This window comes from Ipomoea triloba, chromosome 8 (genome assembly GCF_003576645.1).
Source record: "Ipomoea triloba cultivar NCNSP0323 chromosome 8, ASM357664v1".
NCBI classification, from domain to species: Eukaryota; Viridiplantae; Streptophyta; class Magnoliopsida; order Solanales; family Convolvulaceae; genus Ipomoea; species Ipomoea triloba.
In genome coordinates this window covers 5380934-5400068 of record NC_044923.1, presented here as the reverse complement: position 1 = coordinate 5400068, position 19135 = coordinate 5380934, and the positions used below count along the sequence as shown (strand labels likewise).

Sequence of the window (19135 nt, the reverse complement as noted above, 5' to 3'; positions counted from 1 at the left end):
AATCCTCCACCATTGATGAACACTAATGGACAGTTGAGATCACTAATCATTTTCTAATGAAGACCATGTTATCATTTGATCTCGCGTGTGAGAAAATGTAATCAAGTAGGTAGTACCTGCAGATTCAGAAGGAATTTAATCCTGCATACATTTTGAATGCATTAATTTATTTGATGAAAAATTTGTATTTATTATCCATAAATCCACAAAATTATCGAGCATGAGCATGATAAGCTCACTAATAATCGCCAAATAAACTTAAATACACATAAATTCGATCATGTTGGTTTATTTTGAACATTCCAAAAGAAAAAAAAAAGTTTATGACCCCTCAGATGAAATGACAAAGTTACAATCACAATATCATGAATCATGATTCATATTGTAATGCAATATTAGTGACATACATATTCATTTTTCTGAAAGTTATTTTTAATGTACTGGAAAATTTAAATTATAGTATATTATCTAAATATGAATATATAAAATATTAAAAATGACATTAAATATATTATAAATAAACATTTATCAATTACCTACAGTAGAAAAGTGAGGCACGGGTGCAAACAATCATGTGTGGACCAAAGTACTTTAGGTTGTATTTACTTCATTTCTTTCTTCTTCTTCCTTTTTTTTTTTTTTTTTTTAAATCAATTAAAAAAAAAACGTTTNCTTTTTTTTTTTTTTTTTTTAAATCAATTAAAAAAAAAACGTTTACCTGCATCCATTTTTCAAATTCTCTATTTCTCTTTATCAAGATTTAAATTTCTCTAGAAAAAAAAAGTTATTCTATTAGTAAATGCAGAGTCTATTCACATAGAAGATATTTTGCTCCTTTTTTTTTTTTTGATAATAATCTCTCGAGACTAATTCATTGAATCATAAGCGGAAACATTTACAAGAAAGATTAATGGAATGGACAAACATTCCTTACAGTCAGACATAGAAACAAATTTTCTAACAATGTTATCGAAAACTTGAATCGCAAACTGTTTCATAAATTTGAAGCTGAAGTCGACAGGAGCACTCCAAGCTACTTTACTGTCAATAGTAAATCTGCAATTCCAATTTCACTGAACTAATCATAAACTCACAAGATTCTACTTCTAGAACCATTGGTCACTGCAGAGGTAAATTGCAACCAACTCACCGGTTAGATCAGACTCTAGCATTCATTTGCGCACATTAGATTCAATCTACACCTTCCATTTTATCCTGGTATTTATCTCATTCATGTTTCCAATCTTCATGTGCGCACAAAGATCCAATGCAAATTTCCCATCATTCTTGGGCCATTTTTTCCAAACATGTTCCAAATGAGATTCGAACCCCACACTGTCACCTCTAGCAATTTTTAATATTGTAATTAAATTATATTCTGGTGCCAAAGACCTTGTGGTCTAGTGACACCTGGTAGAGTTAGTATTACTCATAAAAAGAAATTACATTTTGGTAATATATATAGAGTAGTGTTTGGGATAGTTGATAAACGGACGGAAAATCTATATTTTTTTTGAGTACTACGGACTCTGTTACAATGTAGTACATACAGAAGCACAACAAGTCAACAGTTGACTCCACTAAGGCTTGAATTATCTATGTGGGAGTGTTAATCAGGACACCGGATGCCACTTGACCACAAGGTCTTTGGCAACAAAAAATCTATATATAAATATATAAAAGAAGAAAGAATAAAGAATAGAAGAGAAGATGGTGCAAGTTGTAATTTGTCGATAAGCAAGATGCACGGGATGCGGTCGGTCACGGGCTCGCAAAATGCAACGGATGAAATCAAATTTGTATGTAAACAACTGCAATAATTACGCTTGTACTTTTCTCTCATTAAACATATACTGTACACCTAGCTGCCTCCTTCTTATTGGCCAAACCGGAAAAACATGACTGTATATCACGAATTTGATTCTTGCCAATACATTTTTGATTGGGTCCATAACACAATGTCTTCTTAGTGTAATTTATTTATCACATATGATTTACGGGGTATTACACATGTGCAAGCTTTACCAATACATACTCTAGTTGTGCCAAAATAAAATAACTACAATAAAGAAAATGAAAGATGTGTTTACTTGTATATTTTTCTTTCTAATTTAAAAATAGAAAATAGAAAAAATTAAAGAATTAAAATAAATGTTCTCCAAATCTCTCAAACAAAGAGATGGAAGATTAGAAGTAGGGATGGCATAGGGATAGGAAATATACCCTTCGTCCCTGTCCCCATCCCCGCAACTTCGTAATTAATTAGTTATCAATTTTTTTAAAAAGAATAATGATGTTTTTCTCTTATAATTTTACCTTGCAATATCTATTTCATGACGTAAAAATAAAATTCTTTTTTTTTTTCGTTTATTACTTGAATAAACTATTATTAATCTAAAAAGAAAAAATTAAATATTATCATGTAATAAGCCACAATTAAAAAGGTACTAAAAAAAAGCCACAATTAAAAAGAAAATATAACATTTTTATTTTATTTAAAAAAAAAACTTATTTACCAATCGAGCAATGGAATTAACTCAAAAAATTTACCACTTAAAAATATCTAAAGCATTTTTGGTGGGTGAGGGATGAGTGGATAAGCTGTCGGAGTTTGATTACAACTTTGCCACATCAAAAACTTGTCTTTTTACTACTTGACACTTGCATTCACGACTTCTCTGTACCCTTCAAACAACTTTTTTTTTTTTTTAAAAAAAATAATAATAATTCCAGTATCTCAAATTTGTCGAACTAAATTCTAGACATCATATCTATATTGGCAAAGTTGATGAGAAGATAAATCGAACTTATTCAGTTTTAACCTTCAAGACTCAATCTTAAATTGTACCCTTTTATTATTTTTTAAAAAAGTAAAAAAAATTGTACACTTTTACACACAAAAAGTCACACGCACTTTTACTTTGTTAAGACCCACTATCACCCAAAAAAACCAACCCATACGGGTGAATTCCGGTGGATATTCGCAAGGCGAATCGAAATTGTCATCCATATTTCAAACCCAACAAAATACATATTCTTTTTTTTTTTCAAACACAAAATTCATATTCTTAATAATTTTTTTTTTCCACCAACCAACATTGGAATTCATTTTTTGAAATTTATTTTTCATAGAATTTCAATTTCATTTTCCTTTTAAATATTTTCCCCCGAACCGTTCCAACCGTGGTGTAAGTGTGCGATTTTGAGCAAAAAAAATATCTAGAATTTAATCGTCGGTAACAAAAGATGACAAAATGCATGCAGATGAGATGCGATTGTACGGCATTAGTTGATTCCCATGCATTGCTGTCAATTCACAAAAAAAAAATTTAAAATATAATGTTGTGCAGAATGAAAGGACCACAAACACCATATTATAGATCTGAAAACTGACTCAAAAGTTACAACACCATTCCGGATCCCCAAAACCATATATGCATATGCTTCAGATACAAATTAAGAATCCAATGAATGATTGATTATCTATCTGTAGTAATGCAGAAAGAATCCGGTTCAAATTTTCACCATCAGACACCACACATCATAACCATATAAACCTCCTATTTTCTTCCAAACTCATATAAAAAACACTGCAAATAACAACAGAGTAACAGCCAATCATGCCAATTCTTTTTGACGGCCAGGCTCGGGCTCGGGCTCGGGCTGAAGCTTGAGGCGGACCAGCACGTCCGATCTTGACATAGGGTATTACTCTTCGCACAATCCAAACGAGACTAGAACTTGTACGTGTTTGAAACCTAGGAGAAGATTAAAATGTTTTCAGCACTTGGTAATGCCCACTTTTTATGAATAGCAACAAGAGAAATGGGGGTGGAAATTAGACAATAAAAAATAATGTGTAATTTAATGATTTCAATCAACAATTCAAACATTTCATGTGAATCAACCAAAATAATAGAAAAAGAACAGTGCGAGCTATTAAGACTTGAAAAACTTGGAAGAATGGGGAGAAAAAAAAATGAAAGCCATCAAGATCTCCAAGGAACCTGTGACTGAGGGTTGTCTATCTGGCCAGGGTAGGTGATAAAATGATGCATGGTGGGGAGTTGTCTATCTACAAGTATTATTATTGCATAGACATATGTCTATAAATATTATTGATCGATACAGTAACATTGCCATGTGAAATTTCTTAGCTTAGCTTGCTTGTTTGAATCATAGATTCGATGATTTTACTCTAGCTTTCTACCTCAGAAAATATGTGATGACTAAAAATTGCTCCTTCTAAATTGCTGTCTACTTGAACTGTTTCATCCCATTTATTTATCTTTCAAGGTTCAGCAACAATTACTATTGGAGAAAGGAATCCATAATTCCACACATTATGGACTTATAATGAATTTAATAACCAAGATGTGAAGAGAATACATACCCTGCCCTTTCATCACTGGGGATCTTTAACAATCATAACTGGGCATTGTGCACGGTTTGAACAATAGTTGCTGACACTTCCCAGAAACATCCTGTTTGAATTGAGGTGTGTTCAGTAAAACAATCTTTAGAAAAGTGGGAAATTAATAAAAAAATGTTTTTTGCTTTCATTGAGAGTCAAACTCATGACCTCCTGCTTACTAAACAGGTGCTCTAACCAACTGAGCTATGAAAGCTACTTGTGTAATATGCTTTTCACTAATATTCTTTAGGAATTGAGGTATGTTCAGTAAAACAATCTTCAGAAATGAAAAATGTTTTTTGCTTTCATTGAGAGTCGAACTCAAGACCTCCCGCTTACTAAACGGGTGCTCTAACCAACTGAGCTATGAAAGCTACTTGTGTAGCAAACTATTCACTAATATTCTTCTACTTTAAGTTCAACTCTAAGGCACAACAACACACTTTGAAGAAGGTAAAAAATATACACTAAGGGAAGCAAGAATGAAAACCTATTCCAAATTTCCCAAAAAAGAATCATAATATCATGAATTGGTTAAGTACTTAAGTATATAAAGCAAACAAATTACTTCAATCTTGTTGAATCTTAGCAAAACAGTGCCCTAATTTAATTCCTTTCAATGAAAAAAAAAAAGAAAATTGCAAACATTTTTTTTACATTGATAAATATGCTAGGAACATCCTTTTTAAAGAGTCCTTTTCAGTAGGTATCATGAAATATCTACTGTATCACATAAATATTCACAAAAGTGGTTTCATTATACATCCCCTTTTCTTTCCTTTCTGTGAAACAAGCCTCAATATCAATATTGCAAGGAACAAATGAGCAAGTTAGTTCATATATTTTAGAGTTATCCCTTCTGGTTTAATAATATTCTAACATCTAGCTCAACTCAACACAAGCATTACTCTATCATCATATCATGTATGGCCATATATATTCACCTTCCTTTATTATCTGATCTAATTTGATCTCGATCTATGTCCATCTGAGCACAAAAGTTGCTAATGAAAATTGTGAAAAAGAACAAATGGTAGGTATTGGTGCTGCTATCCTAGCTACCAGGGTTGGGGGTGGAGAAAATGAAAATCTGACATCTTAACAATGCATATTTTGAGAAGACAAATTTGCATCTTAAGATCGTAATGGTTTTACCATTACAAAATAGGTTTCCTAAGTTGCATGGTATCATGTTTTAACTACAACCAATCTTTCAACAAGAAAAGAACTATTAGCTTTACAACTACTAGCACAAGAGCGGAGAAACGAATTGTCTTGAAACTCTGCAAAGCTAAAGATCAGAGGATTGACTCCCACATCAATTGTCTAGACAGATTACATACTAATCAACAAAGGAATCAAATTCCAAGTTGGAAGAATTCCGCAATTCAATTATCTAGACAGATCAATTATCAACAATAGAATCAAATTTCAAGAGATCTTTTACCTTTTAATTGGACCAAATCCACGGTTTCCCATCACAAGTAAATCAGCATGAAATTTTTCAACAGCTTCACATATCTTCTCCTTTGGATCCCCAACAACCACTTCAGTCTTAACATCTATCTAAAAGGGCCCAAAAAAAAAAAAAGTAGAATAATAAACTCTCCCAATCAGGCAATAGCACAAAGAAATTAGTAGAAATCACAGCTCAAATTATTGGATGATAAACAATTCATTTCAATCTTGCACTTGCCGGAAAAGAAAAAGGACATTGAATCCGAATTTTGTTTATTCGAATTACTCACAGATGTAATTACATATATATTATCATATATATGTACAAACGCATACAGATCCTTACATTCTTATCGGAGCAAATCTTTAGAGCATGATCGATGATGGCTTGAGAGATGCGTTTTTGGTGCGCTTCAATCGCGGCGGAGAAAGCGGGAACCTCGAAATCGCCTGGCAATCTCTAAGAATCAGTATAGTTTATCGCAAAAATTAAACCAAAAAAAGTACCGGAAATCCAAATTCAGTTAAAGCGAAGCAGCTTAACTGGGTCCACCGAACGGGATGGCGCCAGGTTTGATGCCGGTGCCGATTGACGGCGGAGATTGAACGTGAAGGATGACCAAGAAGCCGTTTTCCTCGGCGGCGGAGGAGGATGACTGGAGCTTGAGGTTGGCTAGGGCCCACTTCAACGCGTTCATGCTCTCCTCGCTGCTATCGACGGCGACGATCACACACCGGAGTTTCTGTGCCGCCATGGTGATATGATTGATTGAACTGTCGTGATCGAGTTTCACTGTCACGTTAACTTCTTTAGAATTCCAGATTTCGCTACGCCTACTTCAATCCAGCAATCAGTTTATCGTTCTGGCTTTTGCAATCATTTTCACGACCAACTGTTCATATAACTTGCAAGTTCGGACTTATCTGAAATGAAAGTTTGCAGAATAAATTTTTTGAGTATATTTTGATTTTTTAATGAATTTATAAGAAGTATTACATGTTGGCATAAAATTATTCCCGCGGTTAATCACAAAGTCATGGCATGATCATTTCTAACTTAAAACATTAAATTTGGGCATCAAAATTTATACCAAAAGAATATTTTCAGCATATTCTTATACCAAATTTTTTTCATTTATAACGTATTTACACCAAATTCTAAATCAAATTTTATTCCTACACTAAAATAATTTATATTCTCATAAATTAAAAGTTTATATTTATACTTTTATTATTTTAGTATAACATATAGTTGCAATTTAATAAAATAAACTTTAATTATGTTTTATGTAATTTTATTTTTAATACAATTATATTTAATATTATGGCATGTTTGGTTGGATGGAAAATCAATTCCATGGAAAAGATTTTCCAGAAAGTCGAGGAAAATGAGTAATTATGTTGTTTGGTTGGATGAAAAATGTTTTCCATGGAATTTGACTTCTCAAAAAGAAAGGAAAACAAATTCTTTGGTTGAGATAGGTATTTTGTTTTCCAAAGAAATTGGGAAGAAAGTATAAGCCCTTGGACTATTTTACCCTCATCAAAATTGACTAATTACACATGTATATATAGCCAAATCATTAATTACTAAGGGCATATTGGTTTTTATATTCAGAATTCCTTACCTTTCCAAACCCAACCAAACAATGGAATTCATATTTCGAATAATTTATTTTCCACCAACCCAACAGTGGAATCTATTTTCATGGTAATTTGTTTTCCATGGAATTTGAATTTCATTTCCTTCAAATATTTTCCAGCGAACCAAACGAGCTGTTAGTCTTGTTTTAATCGTCTAGATGGAATATTTCAAATGATATAATTTTTTAATAATATATAATTTATAATTAAATATTTAACAAAATATACAAATGCATCAAAACTAAATCAATGACATAAAAGGAATTACAAATAAAAGTTGGGGGTAAAATGGGGAAAAACAAGCGCACCAAATTTTGGTGTAGATGAACAGTGCAACGCCAAATATGGCGATGCACTGCTCATGGTACAAAACATTTGAAAATTCATGAGAGTGTGAGAGCATCCTTACTAGTGGTTTTTTGTTGGACTCTGTTAAAGGAAAAAAAAAAAACCTAAAAGGTGGTTTAAAAAAAAAAATTATGTGAGAGTTTTTTTTGTTGGTTTTTCAATCCTGCAAGATGCAGTTTTTAATGGGTCCCACATTTGCATTTAATAGCAGCTGCTGCGTGACTGCTTTGCTTTGTAGTCTGACTGCATTGCTGCAGTTTTATTTGTTTTTTATTATTTTTTTCCCTTTTTTATTTTTGTCTTTTTCTTCTCATATTTTCTTTCATAAGCACACTTACAAAAACTCCTAAAAATCACAAAAAAAAAAAAAAACCTACTATTACGGATGCTCTGATAAGATTAGCCTCGATGATCCTAAGAACATCCACACTAGAAGACTTTTCACGATTTTTAAGACTGAAATTATCACATTGAAGAGAGAAAAGGTAGGTGAGAGAAAACAAGGGTTCATCTACTAAGTTTGGTTCTTGGAACAGTAAAGTCCTGACATCAAAGCGCCGAAACATTAGAACCTATGCGTGAAACCACAAAAAGACTTTCCTATTAAGGATGCTCTAATGGATTGGTTGAAAAAATACATTGCAAGACAAAAAGAATAGAAGAATCATATTTGGTACAATAGTAATCCAATCATTTATGTATTTTTCTTTTATCTTTTATTACAAACATGTACAGAACTACAACATTTGTACAAGTCTTCATGCTCATCTTGATATGCCTGCATATTCATTGCAGACGAGTTGCCTACTCATTTTGATACAAAATATAAATGCACTTCGCTTAATATTAACACAAAATTGAATAATTGATTACCATATTTTTAGGCCCGTGGTTGGGTACCAGTTTTGAATTGGGCCTCAAATTGGGTGTAGCAGGCCATCATTGGCCCTGCCATTAGGCCCATTATTTTTTTTTTAATTTTTTTTTTCTTTTCGGTGTCAATATTTTAGACTTAGATGGAAATTGAAACAAATTTGACATGAGAATTGAAATTTACATTACATTGACTTTGGTTTTTCAGAAATTATTTGTTAATCTCCACTCTAACGGATTAAATTTATGTTACATTTTAATTAAAAATGTCTAAAATCTAGTGGATGGTTAATGTTTTTTAAGTCATAAGGTGTAGTCATGAAACGGATTAAAGGACTCTTAGCAGTTCGTGATGTCGAAGCTATGGGTGCCCGAGAAGCTCTAAGTTGGTTAAAGAGAAGAGGATGGAGTCTGGTGATCATTAAGTCGGATGCTCAGGTGGTTACGACAGGACTTCCCCAAGGTGGCAATGGTTCTCCTTATGGTGTTATATTACAGGAGATCCGCGTGCTGATGAAACATTTTGAGTGTGCTTCCCTTCGGTTTGTACGTCGTGAGCTGAATATGCCAACTCACGTTGTAGCAAAGAAATCATTGAGTATTCCTAGCGATGTGTTGATTGAGTATTGTGATTTTATTTTTTATTGGTTTTCAAATATGTTTTGTATTACCATTTGATTTGTTTTTAATGAAAGTTGCCTGGTTTAAAAAAAAAAAAAAGAAGAGAAATTTACAGGCACAATAGTATGGCCAATTTGATTGTGGTTACTCCAAAAGACTTAGAACATTTTTTGTGTGTGGGTATTTTCATAGATTAGATCGCAAATGGAATAACATTTGAGAATAAACCTATTTTATTTAACTCTGTCACGACCTCGAGTTCAGCTACAACCACCGGATTGAAGCTTTGAGGCCGACTCTGAAACTCCTTAAAGGATTAAGGAATATAGGAATTCCTTTCCCCAGACAATGGACTCCGTATATCGCTCTCACACTCTAACGGATTAATTATTCGGTACGAATTACTTTAATCCATTTCCTCCCCGGAGGCTAATTAGTTAATTAACGAATTTATTCTAACTGATCACTTTCTCTCTTCTCTCTGTAAAATCTTCCCTAAATTCTCGATCTGAAAGATCATGGAGGTCAGGTATCAGAATCTCCATTTCTCCATCATCATGCGACTTTGCGCTATAGTTAGCTCAGCACCAATCAAGAATCCCCAAGGAATTCCAAGAATTCTTGTTAGACATTTGTTCCAACCCTCAACCCTCCTTTCTAGATTCAGCGATATTGGATCAACGGAACGCACTTCTAATACCTGTTCTACTTTTGGAAGACCTTGTGTTATATCACCGGATCTCGATTTTTCATAGTGAAATGTAACTAAGGTATCTCCTTCGTAAAAAGTTTCTCCATAAAGGCCACGAACAGTTGCTCCCGGGGTGGCTAAATAAGGCTTAGCTGATCGTATTGCGTCTCCTCTTTCTCTGCATAACATTATACATTTTCGCTGTAAAAGCATAGCACTTCCTCGTGTACATGGGACGCGATCGCCGGTGAGTCACCGTTCTGATTATACTGAATTTTGCGTTTGAGCTTTTGCTTTTTCCGATTGGAGAAAGGTGTAAATTGTAATCTATGACTTTGGAAGGACCGGGGCTGGGGTGTGATCCAGCTGTGGTGTTGAGTAGTTTGTGTAAATGCTTGTGGAAGGGGATCTTGTTTTTTTCTTTCGCGTGGCGGCGGCGGTGTTTGTGGTGCTCTTAGGACCGGCTGTTGGAGTTGCCTGGACACCAGCGTCAATGTCCTCAGGCTCTTCCCAACCCCAATGAAAATTGGTGACTCGACATCCTCTGGAATGGGCCATCCAAATATATAATGCTACTTGAAAATAAGTTGAACAGTTAATAGAATCACAACTATTGCTCTGATATGATCTGATCCTAACTTTGATATGTTCTAATCTACTATGTGAGTGATGGTGTAAATGTAAACGGGGGTACGGATTTACACCACGTGTGTTTGATTGTGTATGATGTAGTGTATGGAGTGTGTATGGATGAATACAGGGAGAAGGGGAAAGGAAGCCATGGCTTCCTTCTTGGAGAAGAAGAGAGAATAACGAGAGAGAGAGGCCGAGAGGCAAGGGTCCCAATGATTCAGAATGCCATTAACATGAGGGTCAGGTCCTTTATATAGAAATAGGACCTGACCCTTCAGGAATATAATATTACATTTAACCCTTAACAATTTCTAAGGGACACCCGACCTTTTAGGGTACAATAATACACGGACTATACATTATATTTCTACAGTAGTCCTTGGGGGTATTTACCCATCACAAGTCCCCCACTTCTTGAATCTGCGAGAGTCGTCAGGTTCGAGAAGTAAAATGTGCTCCAGGCGGCCAACTTGTTACAAGCAAAGTCTCCCCGATCTGAATGCCTTAATAGACTGTGACGAACCCCTTAAGTCTGAGTTGAGCATGGGGCGTGATTTACACTGGTTGCCTCGTTAAAAACCTTAGACTAAGAAAAAACCCAGTGGGAAAAAACCTAGCTAAGGGAAAAAGAGTGCAACCAAAAGCGTAATAATTAAAGACTACAAGGCGTTATGTCTAGTTGTTGATGTAGTTATGTTGCTCCTTGTGCTGCCATTGTCGAGATGNTAAAACTCGAGCAGTTTCTTGAAAACTCGCTTCCGATATGAAACTTTGAGTATTGAGAGATGCTTTTGTTATTCCCAATAAAAGGGCTCGATAACAGATTGCTTCTTCTAAAGCACGCCCCATTCGTTTTGCTCGCAACAATCTAATAAGTTCTCCGGGTGAAAAAACATTAGACATTCCGTCTTCTGAAACCAACACGTTTGATGTGATTTGACGTACAATAATTTCGATATGCCGATTATGAATCTGCACTCCCTGGGATCGATAAACTTTTTGGATCTTATTAACCAAAGAGATGCGACTTTGCGCTATAGTTAGCTCAGCACCAATCAAGAATCCCCAAGGAATTCCAAGAATTCTTGTTAGACATTTGTTCCAACCCTCAACCCTCCTTTCTAGATTCAGCGATATTGGATCAACGGAACGCACTTCTAATACCTGTTCTACTTTTGGAAGACCTTGTGTTATATCACCGGATCTCGATTTTTCATAGTGAAATGTAACTAAGGTATCTCCTTCGTAAAAAGTTTCTCCATAAAGGCCACGAACAGTTGCTCCCGGGGTGGCTAAATAAGGCTTAGCTGATCGTATTGCGTCTCCTCTTTCTCTGCATAACATTATACATTTTCGCTGTAAAAGCATAGCACTTCCTCGTGTACATGGGACGCGATCGCCGGTGAGTCACCGTTCTGATTATACTGAATTTTGCGTTTGAGCTTTTGCTTTTTCCGATTGGAGAAAGGTGTAAATTGTAATCTATGACTTTGGAAGGACCGGGGCTGGGGTGTGATCCAGCTGTGGTGTTGAGTAGTTTGTGTAAATGCTTGTGGAAGGGGATCTTGTTTTTTTCTTTCGCGTGGCGGCGGCGGTGTTTGTGGTGCTCTTAGGACCGGCTGTTGGAGTTGCCTGGACACCAGCGTCAATGTCCTCAGGCTCTTCCCAACCCCAATGAAAATTGGTGACTCGACATCCTCTGGAATGGGCCATCCAAATATATAATGCTACTTGAAAATAAGTTGAACAGTTAATAGAATCACAACTATTGCTCTGATATGATCTGATCCTAACTTTGATATGTTCTAATCTACTATGTGAGTGATGGTGTAAATGTAAACGGGGGTACGGATTTACACCACGTGTGTTTGATTGTGTATGATGTAGTGTATGGAGTGTGTATGGATGAATACAGGGAGAAGGGGAAAGGAAGCCATGGCTTCCTTCTTGGAGAAGAAGAGAGAATAACGAGAGAGAGAGGCCGAGAGGCAAGGGTCCCAATGATTCAGAATGCCATTAACATGAGGGTCAGGTCCTTTATATAGAAATAGGACCTGACCCTTCAGGAATATAATATTACATTTAACCCTTAACAATTTCTAAGGGACACCCGACCTTTTAGGGTACAATAATACACGGACTATACATTATATTTCTACAGTAGTCCTTGGGGGTATTTACCCATCACAAGTCCCCCACTTCTTGAATCTGCGAGAGTCGTCAGGTTCGAGAAGTAAAATGTGCTCCAGGCGGCCAACTTGTTACAAGCAAAGTCTCCCCGATCTGAATGCCTTAATAGACTGTGACGAACCCCTTAAGTCTGAGTTGAGCATGGGGCGTGATTTACACTGGTTGCCTCGTTAAAAACCTTAGACTAAGAAAAAACCCAGTGGGAAAAAACCTAGCTAAGGGAAAAAGAGTGCAACCAAAAGCGTAATAATTAAAGACTACAAGGCGTTATGTCTAGTTGTTGATGTAGTTATGTTGCTCCTTGTGCTGCCATTGTCGAGATGCAAAAATATCGAACATCTATAGATGGAGAAGATAATGCCAACCATCGAGCGGTAGGAGAAAATAATATGATGCCGAGCAGATATAGACCTACCACATTAACGCCAAGACGCGGGATAAATTCATCATTAAAAAGGCGGCCTTGCTGAGAATCGGTATAAGCTCATCGCTGAGAAGCGGGATAGATTCATCGTTGAAAAGCAGTGCTAAAAAGCGGAATACAATCATCGCTAAAAAGTGGGATAAAAACATCGCTGAAAAGCGGTATCGCTAAGAAGCGGGATAAAATCATCGCTAAAAAGCGGAATAAAGTCATCGCTGAAAAGCGGCAGCGCTAAGAGGCGGGAAAGTCATCGCTGAAAAGCGGGATAAAAACATCGCTGAAAAGCGACATCGCTAAAAAGCGGGATAAATTCATCACTGAAAAGCGGCATCGCTAAAAAGCGGGATAAAAACATCGCTGAAAAGCGGCATCGCTAAAAAGCGGGATAAAATCATCGCTGAAAAGCGGCATCGCTAAGAAGCGGGATAAAGTCATCGCTGAAAAGCGGCATCGCTAAGAAACAGGATAAAGTCATTGCTGAAAAGCGGCATCGCTAAGAAGCGGGATAAAATCATCGCTGAAAAGCGGCATCGCTAAGAAGCGGGAAAGTCATCGCTGAAAAGCGGCATCGCTCAGAAGCGGGATAAAATTCGCAAGATTTTTTGTGCCAAAGGCATCTTTTTACCGAGCTGGTGCTTTAACGACCACAGGGGTCTCATCGCTGAGAAGCGGGATTTATAATTTTTTTGTGACCACAATGGTCCTTTTTTCTTTGTGCCAAGGGCATCTTTTTCACCAAGCCGGTATTTGGGCGACCATTTTGGTCTCATCGCGGGAGCGCGGGATTTTTTTTTTTAATTATTATTATATATTTTTTTGCGACCACAATGGCCCTTTTGCGACCGCAATGGTCCTTTTTTCAAGTGCCATGACGAGGCATGGGCACACTCAACAACAAATCCGTGCAGGTTAATCAAACCCCAAACGGAAGAGCCGGTTTTTTTTTTTTTTTTTTTTTTCGAAGGGGTTGGGGGACAAGGTCCCCCACTTTATGAACTACACACAGGGTAGCAGGCTAGCAGCCGTGCTACCCAAAAAAATATATTTATATATTTTTTTGGTACAATGATCTTATACTACAATTTACATCTTTTGCCTACTTTCAATGTAGACCTATTACAAAAAGCTTGTAGTCTCCAACTCTAAAAGTATTGTAGTTCTAATTCTGGGTAGCGTCTCCAACTTCAGATATAGTCTTTTCATCTTGAACAATTTTTGTTGAAGTCTTCGAGTCTTCAATAGTCTTCGTCTTGAATAATTTTTGTTGGAATATGACGGGGATAAAAAAAACTATTTACAACAATATATATTTTTCTCCCACTACATTATACAATGTACTTTTTTTTTTTTTTTAAATATAAAAATGCAATGTGGGGGACAAAAGTCCCCCACTTTATGAAAATCACATGGGGTAGCACGGCTACCCCATTCCCATACATTTTTTTTTTTTAAATATAAATGCAATGTGGGGGACAAAGTCCCCCACTTTAGGAAAATCACATGGGTTACCCATACTTTTTTTTTTTTTTTTTTTACATTATAATATAATAATACATAATAATATTATATGGATTAAGAAGAAGAAGAAACCAGCTTCATCATTTTCTTCTTCGCTGTCTTCTTTGCCGGAGAGAAAGAGACGTCACCGGCGACCGCATCTCTTTCCGACGGTTTGTTGGATCGGGTGTTCCTTGAGCCAATGTATTTTCTGAGCTTGGAGGCGACATTCGCGGCGGGTGGTGGTGACCGGAGATGCTGACGGTTTAGATCTGGACTGGCGATGAATGATGGCGATCGTTAAATGATGGTGTAAATGTAAACGGGGTACGGATTTACACCACGTGTGTTTGATTGTGTATGATGTAGTGTATGAGTGTGTATGGATGAATACAGGGAGAAGGGAAAGGAAGCCATGGCTTCCTTCTTGGAGAAGAAGAAGAATAACGAGAGAGAGGAGAGGCCGAGAGGCAAGGGTCCCAATGATTCAGAATGCCATTAACATGAGGGTCAGGTCCTTTATATAGAAATAGGACCTGACCCTTCAGGAATATAATATTACATTTAACCCTTAACAATTTCTAAGGGACACCCGACCTTTTAGGGTACAATAATACACGGACTATACATTATATCTACAGTAGTCCTTGGGGGTATTTACCCATCACAAGTCCCCCACTTCTTGAATCTGCGAGAGTCGTCAGGTTCGAGAAGTAAAATGTGCTCCAGGCGGCCAACTTGTTACAAGCAAAGTCTCCCCGATCTGAATGCCTTAATAGACTGTGACGAACCCCTTAAGTCTGAGTTGAGCATGGGGCGTGATTTACACTGGTTGCCTCGTTAAAAACCTTAGACTAAGAAAAAACCCAGTGGGAAAAAACCTAGCTAAGGGAAAAAGAGTGCAACCAAAAGCGTAATAATTAAAGACTACAAGGGGTTATGTCTAGTTGTTGATGTAGTTATGTTGCTCCTTGTGCTGCCATTGTCGAGATGCAAAAATATCGAACATCTATAGATGGAGAAGATAATGCCAACCATCGAGCGGTAGGAGAAAATAATATGATGCCGAGCAGATATAGACCTACCACATTAACGCCAAGACGCGGGATAAATTTATCACTAAAAAGGCGGCCTTGCTGAGAATCGGTATAAGCTCATCGCTGAGAAGCGGGATAGATTCATCGTTGAAAAGCGGTGCTAAAAAGCGGAATACAATCATCGCTAAAAGTGGGATAAAACATCGCTGAAAAGCGGTATCGCTAAGAAGCGGGAATAAAGTCATCGCTAAAAAGCGGAATAAAGTCATCGCTGAAAAGCGGCAGCGCTAAGAAGCGGAAAGTCATCGCTGAAAAGCGGATAAAAACAAAAAGCGCATCGCTAAAAAGCGGGATAAAACATCGCTGAAAAGCGGCATCGCTATAAAAGCGGGATAAATTCATCACTGAAAAGCGCATCGCTAAAAAGCGGGATAAAATAAAACTCGAGCAGTTTCTTGAAAACTCGCTTCCGATATGAAACTTTGAGTATTGAGAGATGCTTTTGTTATTCCCAATAAAAGGGCTCGATAACAGATTGCTTCTTCTAAAGCACGCCCCATTCGTTTTGCTCGCAACAATCTAATAAGTTCTCCGGGTGAAAAAACATTAGACATTCCGTCTTCTGAAACCAACACGTTTGATGTGATTTGACGTACAATAATTTCGATATGCCGATTATGAATCTGCACTCCCTGGGATCGATAAACTTTTTGGATCTTATTAACCAAAGAGATGCGACTTTGCGCTATAGTTAGCTCAGCACCAATCAAGAATCCCCAAGGAATTCCAAGAATTCTTGTTAGACATTTGTTCCAACCCTCAACCCTCCTTTCTAGATTCAGCGATATTGGATCAACGGAACGCACTTCTAATACCTGTTCTACTTTTGGAAGACCTTGTGTTATATCACCGGATCTCGATTTTTCATAGTGAAATGTAACTAAGGTATCTCCTTCGTAAAAAGTTTCTCCATAAAGGCCACGAACAGTTGCTCCCGGGGTGGCTAAATAAGGCTTAGCTGATCGTATTGCGTCTCCTCTTTCTCTGCATAACATTATACATTTTCGCTGTAAAAGCATAGCACTTCCTCGTGTACATGGGACGCGATCGCCGGTGAGTCACCGTTCTGATTATACTGAATTTTGCGTTTGAGCTTTTGCTTTTTCCGATTGGAGAAAGGTGTAAATTGTAATCTATGACTTTGGAAGGACCGGGGCTGGGGTGTGATCCAGCTGTGGTGTTGAGTAGTTTGTGTAAATGCTTGTGGAAGGGGATCTTGTTTTTTTCTTTCGCGTGGCGGCGGCGGTGTTTGTGGTGCTCTTAGGACCGGCTGTTGGAGTTGCCTGGACACCAGCGTCAATGTCCTCAGGCTCTTCCCAACCCCAATGAAAATTGGTGACTCGACATCCTCTGGAATGGGCCATCCAAATATATAATGCTACTTGAAAATAAGTTGAACAGTTAATAGAATCACAACTATTGCTCTGATATGATCTGATCCTAACTTTGATATGTTCTAATCTACTATGTGAGTGATGGTGTAAATGTAAACGGGGGTACGGATTTACACCACGTGTGTTTGATTGTGTATGATGTAGTGTATGGAGTGTGTATGGATGAATACAGGGAGAAGGGGAAAGGAAGCCATGGCTTCCTTCTTGGAGAAGAAGAGAGAATAACGAGAGAGGCCGAGAGGCAAGGGTCCCAATGATTCAGAATGCCATTAACATGAGGGTCAGGTCCTTTATATAGAAATAGGACCTGACCCTTCAGGAATATAATATTACATTTAACCCTTAACAATTTCTAAGGGACACCCGACCTTTTAGGGTACAATAATACACGGACTATACATTATATTTCTACAGTAGTCCTTGGGGGTATTTACCCATCACAAGTCCCCCACTTCTTGAATCTGCGAGAGTCGTCAGGTTCGAGAAGTAAAATGTGCTCCAGGCGGCCAACTTGTTACAAGCAAAGTCTCCCCGATCTGAATGCCTTAATAGACTGTGACGAACCCCTTAAGTCTGAGTTGAGCATGGGGCGTGATTTACACTGGTTGCCTCGTTAAAAACCTTAGACTAAGAAAAAACCCAGTGGGAAAAAACCTAGCTAAGGGAAAAAGAGTGCAACCAAAAGCGTAATAATTAAAGACTACAAGGCGTTATGTCTAGTTGTTGATGTAGTTATGTTGCTCCTTGTGCTGCCATTGTCGAGATGCAAAAATATCGAACATCTATAGATGGAGAAGATAATGCCAACCATCGAGCGGTAGGAGAAAATAATATGATGCCGAGCAGATATAGACCTACCACATTAACGCCAAGACGCGGGATAAATTCATCATTAAAAAGGCGGCCTTGCTGAGAATCGGTATAAGCTCATCGCTGAGAAGCGGGATAGATTCATCGTTGAAAAGCAGTGCTAAAAAGCGGAATACAATCATCGCTAAAAAGTGGGATAAAAACATCGCTGAAAAGCGGTATCGCTAAGAAGCGGGATAAAATCATCGCTAAAAAGCGGAATAAAGTCATCGCTGAAAAGCGGCAGCGCTAAGAGGCGGGAAAGTCATCGCTGAAAAGCGGGATAAAAACATCGCTGAAAAGCGACATCGCTAAAAAGCGGGATAAATTCATCACTGAAAAGCGGCATCGCTAAAAAGCGGGATAAAAACATCGCTGAAAAGCGGCATCGCTAAAAAGCGGGATAAAATCATCGCTGAAAAGCGGCATCGCTAAGAAGCGGGATAAAGTCATCGCTGAAAAGCGGCATCGCTAAGAAACAGGATAAAGTCATTGCTGAAAAGCGGCATCGCTAAGAAGCGGGATAAAATCATCGCTGAAAAGCGGCATCGCTAAGAAGCGGGAAAGTCATCGCTGAAAAGCGGCATCGCTCAGAAGCGGGATAAAATTCGCAAGATTTTTTGTGCCAAAGGCATCTTTTTACCGAGCTGGTGCTTTAACGACCACAGGGGTCTCATCGCTGAGAAGCGGGATTTATAATTTTTTTGCGACCACAATGGTCCTTTTTTCTTTGTGCCAAGGGCATCTTTTTCACCAAGCCGGTATTTGGGCGACCATTTTGGTCTCATCGCGGGAGCGCGGGATTTTTTTTTTTTTTTTAAATTATTATTATATATTTTTTTGCGACCACAATGGCCCTTTTGCGACCGCAATGGTCCTTTTTTCAAGTGCCATGACGAGGCATGGGCACACTCAAACAACAAATCCGTGCAGGTTAATCAAACCCCAAACGGAAGAGCCGGTTTTTTTTTTTTTTTTTTTTTTTTTTTTTTTTTTTTTTTT

At 37.4% G+C, this 19135-nt stretch overlaps 3 protein-coding genes and 2 non-coding genes across 5 annotated transcripts; all 5 read right to left on the bottom strand.

The window, feature by feature from the left end:
* Positions 1 to 3352: 3352 nt before the first annotated feature.
* LOC116028084 (universal stress protein PHOS34) lies at positions 3353 to 6814 on the bottom strand. The gene is made up of 5 exons (XM_031269881.1): positions 6417 to 6814; positions 6219 to 6322; positions 5862 to 5980; positions 4394 to 4484; positions 3353 to 3758 (listed from the first exon to the last, which is right to left on the bottom strand). Exons 1-4 carry the CDS (start codon positions 6625 to 6627, stop codon positions 4406 to 4408), a joined length of 513 nt encoding a protein of 170 aa, XP_031125741.1. The 5' UTR covers positions 6628 to 6814; the 3' UTR covers positions 3353 to 3758; positions 4394 to 4405.
* TRNAT-AGU lies at positions 4555 to 4628 on the bottom strand. The gene has a single exon. It is a non-coding gene; the product is annotated as a tRNA-Thr (tRNA).
* Positions 4715 to 4788, bottom strand: TRNAT-AGU. Its single transcript has one exon. It is a non-coding gene; the product is annotated as a tRNA-Thr (tRNA).
* A 4543-nt stretch (positions 6815 to 11357) lies between the features above and the next one.
* Positions 11358 to 16099, bottom strand: LOC116027630 (DNA-directed RNA polymerase subunit beta''-like). Its single transcript, XM_031269335.1, has 3 exons — positions 15914 to 16099; positions 12315 to 12409; positions 11358 to 12015 (listed from the first exon to the last, which is right to left on the bottom strand). Exons 1-3 carry the CDS (start codon positions 16097 to 16099, stop codon positions 11358 to 11360), a joined length of 939 nt encoding a protein of 312 aa, XP_031125195.1.
* Positions 16100 to 16249: 150 nt separating this feature from the next.
* LOC116027628 (DNA-directed RNA polymerase subunit beta''-like) lies at positions 16250 to 17254 on the bottom strand. Its single transcript, XM_031269333.1, has 2 exons — positions 17031 to 17254; positions 16250 to 16874 (listed from the first exon to the last, which is right to left on the bottom strand). Exons 1-2 carry the CDS (start codon positions 17252 to 17254, stop codon positions 16250 to 16252), a joined length of 849 nt encoding a protein of 282 aa, XP_031125193.1.
* Between the last annotated feature and the right edge of the window lie 1881 nt (positions 17255 to 19135).

Excerpts from the sequence above, each read along its gene's own strand:
- LOC116027628 (XM_031269333.1), bottom strand. The coding sequence starts at position 17,254 with ATGGCCCATTCCAGAGGATGTCGAGTCACCAATTTTCATTGGGGTTGG. Across the intron at positions 16,875-17,030 it reads CCAGCCCCGGTCCTTCCAAA|AGAAAGAGGAGACGCAATAC; the intron begins GTCATAGATTAC and ends AATGTTATGCAG.
- LOC116028084 (XM_031269881.1), bottom strand. The coding sequence starts at position 6,627 with ATGGCGGCACAGAAACTCCGGTGTGTGATCGTCGCCGTCGATAGCAGC. Across the intron at positions 6,323-6,416 it reads CATCCCGTTCGGTGGACCCA|GCGATTTCGAGGTTCCCGCT; the intron begins GTTAAGCTGCTT and ends AGAGATTGCCAG. Across the intron at positions 5,981-6,218 it reads AGATTTGCTCCGATAAGAAT|ATAGATGTTAAGACTGAAGT; the intron begins GTAAGGATCTGT and ends GGGCCCTTTTAG.